This window comes from Arvicanthis niloticus, chromosome 1, assembly GCF_011762505.2.
Source record: "Arvicanthis niloticus isolate mArvNil1 chromosome 1, mArvNil1.pat.X, whole genome shotgun sequence".
NCBI lineage: Eukaryota > Metazoa > Chordata > Mammalia > Rodentia > Muridae > Arvicanthis > Arvicanthis niloticus.
This window is the reverse complement of record NC_047658.1, coordinates 135,441,948-135,453,413: the sequence shown is the minus strand read 5'-3', so window position 1 is coordinate 135,453,413 and position 11,466 is coordinate 135,441,948. Positions and strand designations below refer to the sequence as shown.

At 38.9% G+C, this 11,466-nt stretch overlaps 1 protein-coding gene across 7 annotated transcripts in view; it reads left to right on the top strand.

The window, feature by feature from the left end:
* The first annotated feature begins 2,814 nt into the window (after positions 1 to 2,814).
* Rfx3 (regulatory factor X3) overlaps positions 2,815 to 11,466 on the top strand; it is a 239,369-nt gene continuing 230,717 nt past the window's right edge. For 4 of the 7 annotated variants that reach the window (XM_034523217.2, XM_076918836.1, XM_076918830.1 and 1 more), the window contains exon 1: positions 2,815 to 3,050. Coding sequence is in view for 3 of the 7 variants with exons in the window: in XM_076918833.1 (XP_076774948.1) it covers positions 4,275 to 4,300 (26 nt within the window). In the remaining 4 variants the exon portion in view is untranslated. Of the gene's footprint in view, positions 3,051 to 3,289; positions 4,301 to 11,466 lie in introns of those variants that run through there. The other 3 variants (XM_034523211.2, XM_076918826.1, XM_076918833.1) reach the window with 2 other exon arrangements.

Sequence of the window (11,466 nt, the reverse complement as noted above, 5' to 3'; positions counted from 1 at the left end):
TATATACGTAGGTAATCGGGACTTCTTTTCTTTAAGTGGTTTAGACACAAATGTATTCACCTATGTCTCTCCCATTCACCACAATCTTACAGTGGAAACTAAGTTCAAATAAACAATAACTAAAATTCACAGAACAACTGAGTATTGTATAGATATAGTTATCTATGATGTCTGCATCATTTCTGGAATACAGAAAGCTGTTGCTTTGATAATTTATTGCATTGTCAAGCAATGTAAAATACTTTTCTTGAATGCAGATTATATTTTTCATTGTAAAAAGCAATAGCTGTTAAGACCCTGCTGTGTGTTTCCTAAGACTCCCTAAAAAGTTATTTCTGAAATATATGTATGATCCATATGAAGATACAACCACGCAGCTTTAAAAATGAGCTGAAAAGAGTTCCTATCAGAACTATTGAGTAGCAAAAGGATTTGATATATGTATGCACATATAATCTATCATGTTTTGAATTCTATTGCTTGCATTGTAGCTTGTTTTTTTTTTTTTTTTTGAATTAGTATAATGGTAACACTGAAATTTATATATTAACCTTACTAGAAGACATACCTCCAATTGTTATAAAAGAGAAAATATCCCGACTTAGTAAGAATTCTTGCAAATTAAAGTATGCATCCTGAGAGTATAAAAAGATGGTACCAGAAGCTAGGAATAAAGAAGTCTCTAAATTGCTTGGAACTGATGTTACAATGTTCTAAGCGCAAAGGTCACACTTTTCCTAAAGGACACTGCCTCAAAGTATCTATTTATACCCTTGAGACAGTTTTGCACAAGCTTCATTATGTGGTTTCCTTTCGTGCAGATTAAAAGCAGTAAATTAAAAGGGTGGGGAGGATAATAGAACTCTGCCCACTGTAAGGAGCAACAGCTGACAGTGGGGAGACAGGGAACCTGACAGACAATAGGGCTGCAGCAGCGAAGCTCTTCAGAGCCTTGAGGTGTCAGCTAGCAGTTCTAAACCTTTTCTGAGGACTTGATCAGTAAACGTTGCAAAAGGAATATTCCAAATGTGAAGAGTTTTAACTGCTGTTGGCTACTACGGTGTCATTTTTGGACCACCGCGACCTGCTTTAACTTTAGCACCGGGGCTTGCTTTTTTTTTTTTTTTTTTTTTTTTTTTTTTTTTTTTTTTTTTTTTGACTTTTCACTATTGTATTGTTGTAACTTACAATCAAGAATAGAACTCATTATGATTACGAAATTATCAAAGCCTACAGTATTACTGTTAAACCTATTGTTCTAATAGCTGGTTCCTAAAATGTCTTTTACCTAGCATTTCATGGCAGAGAGAGGCAAGATAAAATGACGGCTTGTTTTCCCTAAAATGAGAATATTATGTATCCAACAGAACAGGTGTCAGGATTAAATGAGATAATGTATGTAAAACACTTAGCACAAGGTCTAGGGCACAGAAAGAGAGCTCGGTCTTATTTTAACAGTGAACTCATGCTGGCCCAAATCCCTTATTTGCAGGTGCAAAAATTAAGCCTCAAGAGAACTGACTTCTTAAGGCTCTACTTTCAGTATGTTATTGTCTTGGATAAGCTGCTTAGCTGCAAATGTTGGAGATTTTGGGTATTGGCGGGCCCGGGGGCACGTGCCTGCTGGACTCCAGTATGAGGAGAATTGGACGAATATGCTTGAACTATGAGATATTAGAAGCTGTGCCTTATCAACTCGAGTTTGAGGTGCCAGGTTGTGTGCTAATAATGTTCTTCAAGGATAGAAGCCATTCTTGTGTCAGAAACAGCTCAAGAACCACCTACCCCAGGCTGTTAAGAAACCGATGCCAGGTAACAGGGCAATGGGTCTAGCTCGAATCCATTCGGCCAATTCTAAAGGGGTAGAGCACCTTAAGGACCTACCGAGGGCTACTCTGGAAGGTCTAATCCACCCCTATATGGACCCTCATCCTCGGAAAACACAACCTCCCTTCCCATTGGCACTTCTTCCCGGTTCTGCAGGGTGATAACTTTGCCTTTCGGGACCGCAGGGAGGTAGCCGCTGCGCGGAGAGAGACGGGTCACGGTTCGCGCGCCCAGCCTCTCTCCCTAAGATGGCGGCGGAGGCATCGCTCACGCCCCGTCGCCCGCGCTCCGGGACCCGAGGCCTCAGTAGGAGCGAGAAAGAGGACGGTGGAGGGGAGAGCACGGCTAAAGCCCTGGAGGCCCGCGCTGGCCGCAGAGAGTCTGGGAAAGGGATCACCCGGGAGGCATAAACGACCGGGGAACTCCACCAGCGATCACGGAGAAAAAAAAAAAAAAAAAAAACCTGAGAGGGGCGGGGGGAAGAGAGACGAGAGAGCGGAGGAGGAGGAGGAGGAGGAGGAGGAGGAGCGCAGCACATCCGGGACATTAGCCGGTTCCGCCCAGGAAATGACGTATGGCCGGGGGTGGAGCCTGCTCTTCAAAGTGGGGTCTGCCTCCGCAGTAGCGCGCGTCTCACACAGTGTTGGGTCCGTCATCACTCCCCCTCCCCTGGCTTCGCGGTTTTCCTCTCGCGGCTGCGGGGCTTCTGGGCACGGAGCTGGCGGCCGAGGCAGGCGGGGCTCGTTTCACGGAAAGTAGCCCTCGCCTCTAGACCCTCAGCTTCCCCGGCGTCCGCAGTACCGTTCCTCCAGGCAGACTCGCACTGACCCCGGGCCCGCCAAGTCTAAGCGCACTTCGGGGGAACCGACGTCGGAATCCCGACCGCGGCCCCCGCCCGGGCTCCGAGCTGTCAGTCACGGCGCCGAACCCGCTTCTTCCGGCGCTCTCGGGCCCGCCCTCTCCCCTCCTCCCTCCCCCGCCCCTCCCCGCGCGAGTGTCTCCCTCTCCCTCGCTCCCTCTCTCTCTCCCTCTCTCTCTCTTTTGTGAGTTATAGCAACCGTTGCCTTGTGAATCAAGCGCCATAGTCACCGTAGTCCTGGCGACTGTTACCCATCAACAACAACTACTCCTCTCCTCCTCCTCCTCCTCCTCTTCCTCCTCCTCCTCCCCACCACCACCATCTCCATCACCCACCAACAACACCACAATAATCCACAGCCAAGGTGAATATTCTTCGGTCTCTACATGTGTGTGGGAGCGTGTGTGTCCGTGCGTGTGTTCGTGTGTGCGAGCGAGCGTGGCTGTGCGGGGTCTCCCTCCTGACACCGGCTGCGGCCGCTTGAGGGGCTCGGTCCCGGGGGCTTGTTTACAATGGACCCGCGCGCGGCGGGCTCGGGGGTGTGGGCGCCGCGCGCCTGCCCGCCTGGCCTCGGCGCTCGGGGATGGAGCGGGAGCCGGGGCTGCGGGGCGAGCGGGCTACGAAGCCGCTACTGTCCGTCGCGGGTGTCGGAGAGTCCCCCCAGGTCCGCGGGCGCTCAGGAGGAGGGGCAGGTGGAGAGAAGGGGTTCGCTTTCTCCCTCTCTTTCTTTAATTCGCTGCTTTGCAAAGCTTCCTGGTGGCTGCTGCTTTCCAAATCGAAATAGACAGCAATGAGCAGGGGGGTCCCCAAAAGGTGCTGCACTGTGGTGGTGGTTGTTCACTTGCGGGGCCTTGTTGAGGGTTTTGTTATTTTTATCCTGGTACCTTGGTGAACTTTTCCCGAAGCCCGCTCCCTTCATTTCGGCCCCTCTGTGCCTGCTGCTAAACGGACTGCACTTATTTGACCATCACTGGCCTCACGGGATTCTTTTTTTTCTTTTAAAACTGTATTTTTCTTTGTGCTACAAACAATCTTAATATCCATTCAGCAGTATTCTCCCCCCTACCCCCCTTTGCACACACATTGAAACCAGGGGGCCTCTGCTGCTCTGAGAGATTTTTTTTTTTAAGTCTGTTTCTCTGTCTCTCTTCTCTCCTCTTCCCTCTTTTCTCTCCTCTGTCTCCTTTCCCTCTCCTCTGTCTCCCCCTCCCCTTTTTGGAGTGTGTGTGTGTGTGCTTGTGTGCTTGTGATTTAAACCGGATGCAGGGCATCTGTGCTACTTCGGTTAGTGGCTACTGACAGCGCTTTATCCTTCATGTGGAGATGGGAGGGGTAGTCCTGAGGTTCTGTTTCACTTTGATGCACCTCCCTCCCCACAGGAGAGTGTTAACAATTTTCATTGTGGTTTAGACTTTGTCTGTGATGAACAGGAAAAGGACATAAGGAAGCTTTGTGAGAACTCAGTTCACAACGCTATTTGTGACAGTTATGGTACTTTGAGAGTTTTTTTTTTTTTTTTTTCCTCCCATCTTCATCTCTATTCCTTTCCCTTGGAGAGTTGAAATTGAAGTCAAGTTGTTCATAAAGAATGTATGAAGCTTCTCAACTTGAAACGTGTGTATATTTCACTTTCTTTGTGGCTGTTAAGATTTAGGCATGTGTGTACTTAACATATTCTTTTTGTTGACTTTTTGGTTTTCTTTGGTCAATGATTTAAACCTGTTCAGAAAAAAAACAAACAAACAAACTTCCTTTTAAAATGTTTCTTTAGAGAAGATAGTTGCCCGTGTAGATTTGAATACTTATCAGTTCTGAAGTAGTATCTTCTTTATAAGAACTAACCTGGTTTTACAGATCCTTTATTTTGTTCATTTTCAGCATAACAATTAATAGGTTATCAGAAAAAAATTGATAATGATTGTGAGCTGAAACAAATAGAATGTACTACTATAGTGGCACATTGAAATTTCCAATTAATATTTTAAAGTGCTTATTTAAATAATCTTTCCAACAGCAAACATTTATTGATTTAACTGACAGAACAGCCTGTGAATAATGTGGCAGTATTAATTATTCTTGAGATCGTCAATGGAGAGGTTGGGTAATTATAATGCCATTAAGGCTAATATTTTGTAAAACAAGAGTTGAGATTGGGAAAAAACCCTTACTTTTCAATTCATTTCCGTATGATTGTTATTTTGAATGAAGCTGATACTTGATTCTGAAAGAAGTCTGTTTGGATCTCTCAGAATTCTTAATAGTTATTCATCCGTTCCCAACCTGACTTCTATGTATATCTCAAATACTTTTATTTTTTCTTTTCTTTCATTTTCTTTTTTCTTTCCATCTTTCTTTTCTTTTTCTTCTTTTCCTCTTTTTTTTTTTTTTTTTTTTTTTTTTTTTTTTTTTTTGTTCAGATGAGTGTCAAATGCCTGAACACTTTCTGATGGTGAAGCTCCTGTGTCTGAAGTTAAAAGGAGTTTTGCTGTCTTGGGACAGTTTTAGATCTTATGGCATTCACATGTTTCAGCTGAGTAGACTGTATATGCTAAAATGTCTTTGCTTAATATTTTTATTTGTAGTGTCCAAGAGTGTTTACGCACTTAATTCACTCATCAAGCATGTGTTTAGTTTAGTTTGTTTTTATTCACAAGTTGATTTAAAAGCAAATGTAGCTTTGTGTAGGATTACGTGAATTAGCCTATCCATTTAAAACAAACCTTTGTGTTCTAAGAGTGGATATTAGAGATGCTTTCAAATAAAATAGTTTTATAGATTGATTAACTTAGAGTTTTAACAATTTATCTTTAAAATTAAATAAAGAGTTAAATACCATTTAGTTCCACTTTTTTTTTTTCTGTGATATTTTTACTCCTGTGCATTGACAGTCTTTGTTTTCAGTGTTTTAGGCTAATAAAAATCTGTGAATGTAATTGTGCTTTGAAATTAAACATGTGGAATAATGTTTTGAGTAGCTGAATATTTGTGACTCAGAGTATGCCATGATGCCTATCTCAGTCTTTTTGAATTATAAACAATGTACAAAGTTCATGTATATAATAGAATTGTCTATTATACATTCTATTAAACTGTATAGAGAACAGGCATAGTAAATTTATATTGTATAAGAAATTAATGCATTCCTAGAAGCTTTCCATCATTTCACATTGCTCTCATGACATGAGATACTTATGCCTAATGTCTAAAATATTGCATTATTTATCCAATATTCAAATAATCTTGTATCCTGTGGCGATAGTCACAGATTTATAGCTTATAAGTGAGATCGTGAGAAATTCTTTAACTTTAAACAATCAATCTTTTAAAAAACAAGTTAATTGAGGCACTTTTTTTTTTTTTTTTAACAATTGAAAAGCAAAAAATTTCAGGTCTCACATGCTTAGAAGGTTGGATAATGATATCAGATATGTGGGAAGAGTTAATTTTTTACCTAAATAGTCTAGTGTGACTTAGTGATCCTCTTAGTGAGACTATATTATAAGAAACAAGAGTAAGAAATAAGTCAACTTTTAAATTGTGAAGTTTGTTAATTTGTCTTTATGCTGAGCATTTGGCTAAGTATCCTTTATTCACTTGCAGTTACATTAAAAATAGTTTTTCCTACCGAATTATTTGCCTTAACTCTTTAATTCTTCTGGTATATATTCCCAGTTGTCACCATAAAATAGAATTCTTTTCTGTTCACAGGTGCATAGTGTTCCCTTATTTTGGAAAACCAAGATTAAGTGGATTTGACTAAATTTAGCTTGTTAGAGACAGGTGGCTGCTTGAAACAGGTGTCAGTCTGTCTTTTCCTGCATTGTTTTGGAAATTGCAGAGGTTCACAAAGAGCTGTCTAAAGTAGCTGGCATCATGTTGAGTTCGTTGTATCATCTTCATTATTTTCACAGGAAGAGGGTTCTTTTTACATGCAAAAGTTGAGCATTACTAATCTTTGAAGTACTTTAGGTTTTAGCCTAATTCACTAGTTCTTGTTTGTTAATATCACTTTATTTTCAAACTGTATAAATGATAGATTCATTTACTAAACACCTATTTTTATAAATAATGTTAAGCTGCCTTTGAATTCAGGAAAAGTATAGCAACATAACAGTTTATATACATACATACATACATACATACATACATACATACATACGGGTTTGAATAAAATGAAATTTAGCTTACATAATCAGTAAAACTTTGTCATTCCATACCTCAAGAATTTTATTTATAGCATTATCTTAAGTTATAATTGGAAAAATGTATTATTTTGGTTGGTTCAGCATTTTAAAACTGATGTCTCAATTGCTATAAAATTAAGTGATATTTTAAAATGAAAATTGTTTTTGTTTAAACATTGAAAATATATGAACTAGAATAAATTCAGAAAGAATTACCCTACTGATTTCTAAGGTTTATTTTTGACTTATCCCTTTATTTGTGGGAATTTTATATATCTTATAATAGATACACCAGAGGGTGCTATGCTGTTTGCAATATAAGATTATTTTCACTAAAATGTGAATTGATTAGAACTGTTATGTAAAGAAAATTTTAGTTACTTATGCACATAAGCATCTTAATATACGGCCTGCTTTGGTAGTTTTATTTTTGTAAAATCTGTCTATATGTAGAGAATGTGTGTAATAGTGTATAACAAATCAGATCCAGTAATGAGCTAAAGAAACCATCCTTGGGAGCATAGCCATGGTCCAGTCTAATTTTAGCACTTTGTGCTAAAGTTGTATACATTGGTCAAATGAGGATATTTCAGTCTTCTGCTCTGGAACTGTGGTTGCTGGGAACTGAACCTGTGTCCTTTGCAAGAGCAACAAGTGTTCTTAATGCTGAGGTATCTCTCCCATTCTGTGATTTTTTTTTTTTAAGTTCCATTTTCCATCTTTTGAGTGGCTTTTGTTTTCCTTTGAATATAATTTTAAGTAGTAAATGCTCAGTGGCAAATTTTAAAACCTTAGTATTTTCTTCAAGGAAGCTCGGGAAAATATAGTTATATTGTACAAACTTAAGTCTAGGTAATGATACACTACTCTCCCCACTCAGCTACAGTGGTTAACTGTGCTAGTTTTAAAAAGTAACTATAAGCTGAAACAATTTGTATGCAGGAACACCTTCATCCTAGAACTTCAAAAGAGAGTAGCACTCTCCCCCCCCCACCCCCCACCCCCATATAAGTCTTACTACAATAGTTAAGTCATTTTTCTTTAAAAGATAAAATTCTGTGTAGTTTGTCATTTTAGGGCATTGAGGTTTTAAATGTATTTGTATTATTCAATATATTATATTGTATTTAAATGTATTTGTATTAAAATGCTTTATACTTGAAGTCTAGATTTCATATCAAAGTGTATGTAATGAAAGTTGAGAAAGTAGCTTGTATTAGAGTATTAATACGTGATTGGGACATCCTGTTACAGGCTAAATGTACTGGCTTTAGTCAGAGTTCAGTTAATCTTATTAACTATGTGACTGGACAAGTTAGTTGCTTTCACTGAGACACAGTTTTCTCATCTGAATAGTCAGGACTCAATTTGCCTATCTTCTGACAGCTATGCAACTTGCAAGAGATAAATTCATGTACTTTATGTTGGGAAGTCTTTAGAATGCATGTTTAATGTCTGTTGGGTGTTTCAATGAGGAAATGCTGAGGATTCTCCCCACAATGTTTCCAAAATCATTTTTTTCCAAAAAATTTCCAATGTTTTTGCTACTTAAGGATCATTTTTATATGACCATCTAACCATCCCTTTGTCATAGGACTTAAGTTTTGAAACATTTTTCCACTAATCTGCTGTCATTAAATAATCTCTTTTACTCATTTAAAAAATTAAAACAAAGACATCAATCAGAGGCTTGGATTACCATTTGATAATCAGTTTTTTAAACCATACTAATGCTGTTCCAAAGCTATGTCTTAGTTGTGCACCATAGGCTTATAATGGGCTCCTTTTACTGTGTTTACATAACTTTTCTGGTCTAGGGATTTTTGCATTAAGAAATAATGATGTAACATTTCATTATCTCCTATTCTTCCATTATTCATTTCATTGTTCCATTTATATTTTCTCTTCACATGTTATACATGAATGTATTTGAAAACATCTGGAGCGCTTTTGTTAATGTAATGCTACACACAATCTTTAAATGTAACGGCAGTAAATAGTGTAGATTGTTTTAAAACATGAACCCATTAGCAGTTATTCTACAATTTTATATCGTACTGCTCAGCATTGTCACTAAGGAGAGTATGTGAGGCCGCCACCGATACACTTATTTAGCATTGATGGATAATTTGCTAACTGGTACTTAAATGTTGTAATTTTGTAACATTACCCAGGGTAACTTAAAATATGAAATCTTTTTAGATGTTAAAAAGTTTCAAATAACATTTTCAAGTCTGCTGTTCCTATTTAGCATTGCTGTTTGATAGTTTGTATTGAATAACTATTTCTGTTTTCTGAGAAATTTGACTAATAAAGTGGTTTCTCACTTTAGAGTGATTTAGTCATAATCTTAAATGGAAACATGGTTTATTTATCCTCTGTGTAGTCCAGGCCAGCCTTAAATTCATGATTCTCTTGCATCAGTTTCCTGGGTGTGGTGATGGTACCTGTGCCTTGCAACTGTGCCCAATTCAAATGTGGTAGATTTTCAAGGGAACCTTGGAAGAAGGTTAGGAGATGTGACTTAAATGGGAAGTGGATATACTATATCCCAAACATTATTATTTTCTTGACAGTTTCTACCTTCTTGAACATAAATGCATTGTGTTAGTGATGTAATTTGAGTGTATTTTATTTAAAAGATTGCTTACTCCTGGGTATGTATTGGCTTCTGGCAAAGTACTTAAATGTTAAATGTCTAGGCTAATCCAAAATTAATGTGTTTGTACAGTTTCCCATACCTATGGTGATTCTTTACTCAGGTATTCTTTTATAGAAGCAGTTATGGCCAGTCGGTACTGCCTGCTTTTGTTTTATAGTGCCTGGTCAGGGATTCTCAAGGGTTCTTATATTTCCCTTAGGCAAAATATAAGTATGGGATTAGTAGAAGCTTAACCAGTGAGGCAACAACAGGCCTGAGTAAAAGTGAGAGGAGACAGATACATTCAGCAGTGATAGAGAAGAAAGGAAACAATGTTACTACTAGACTGGGAAGCAAAGGGCCTCAAGTGTGGTCAGAGGAGCGTGAAGAGGAGTTCGAAGGTCCCCAGTTTGCTGCTGACTCAAACTGTACTCTACTTGCATAAAATGTGGGGCTCAGTTTCTCCATCTGTCAGATAAACAGTGAGACAGTGTGATCTTCCAAACTTTTTGCAACCTGTGAATCCATGCAAGATTAACTTGGGAAGACAGAAGCATGCTACTGATACAGAGCCAGAAATTGATGTGTGATTTATCTGTGGTCTCAGAATCTCATTCTGCTCACTTGTAGTTTCTTCTGAGGAGAGCAACAACAACACCCCCCCCCCCGCCCCCCAACCCTCAGGCCCAGTGGTAGCCAGTGCAAGGTCTCAGAGTTCTACCATTTTGGTGGTTTCTTTAGAGAGTGGTGGCCAAGTGCTCTGATTTCCTCACCCACATAGGAGGGAGCTGAGCCTCACAGCTTGAGTTCCTGCTGGAACTAGCTTCTCTAAGTATGTGTGCCAGACAAGTGTCTGACAGTTGGGGCTCCTGTTGCTCACCAGTGAGATATTTAAAACAGGACATAATTTTCCCAGTGTGTGGATAGACAGAGGACAGGGTGGGAGGGTGTGGGGAGAGGCAGGCGCTAAGGGAGGAAACAGTTTTATACTTAGGAAAGAACATATATTCTGCTGTATCACAACTCTCACCAGCTTAACTGGGAAGTGTGTGAAAGATAGAGATTGTCATTCTTATAATTTAAAAGTTATTTTGAATGATATTTTAATTGGTATAATATAAGCATATTCAAGTTTCTGGACTTCATTTGGGTTTGTATGTTTAATAGCATATGTGTATATTTTAGTATAACTATTATTTCTAAAATGGATCTGACTTTTTGCACTCTGAGTTAGTAAGCTCCCTCCCTTCCTTCCTTCCCTCCTTTCCTTACCTGTGCCAAAGGAATCAATTTAGAGACTCTTTGCTTGTTAAGTTTCTTAAAGCTTTGTTCAATGGCATATACCTGCAATCCAAGGACCCAAGAAGTTGAGTTTTACTCCTGTTTTACTGCATTGTGAAGTGGGTGTAGATGTTGCAGGGACACAGATTTTGGGAAGGCAGGAGTCAGAAGTGGCAAAAGCACTATGGTTTCTCCTGGATCTTGTTCCTTTTTTGCTGCATGGTTGTACAGTGTACATATACTTCCTTAAGGATAGATATTTTATTATGTTACTAAAATGTTTATTGTATTTTATTAAATTATTTAATTTATCTTCAAAACAATATGTGTGAATTTTTCTAGTCATAAGTATATTACTAGATTAGAAAAAATTCTTTTTCAAGAGCCAGCATTGTGTTTTAGGAATGTTCATGTGTGATTTGGTCTGTCTGTCTTGTCCACCCTCCCCTCTTTCTTTCTTTCCTTCTTTCTTTCTTTCCTTCCTTCCTTCCTTCCTTCTTTCTTTCTTTCTTTCTTTCTTTCTTTCTTTCTTTCTTTTTTTTTTCTCTCTCTTTCTTTCCTTCCTTCTTTCTCTCTTTCTTTCTTTCTTTCTTTCTTTCTTTCTTTCTTTCTTTCTTTCTTTCTTTCTTTCTTTCTTTTTTTTTTTTTTTGCAAGCCAGGCTGGCATTGAACTC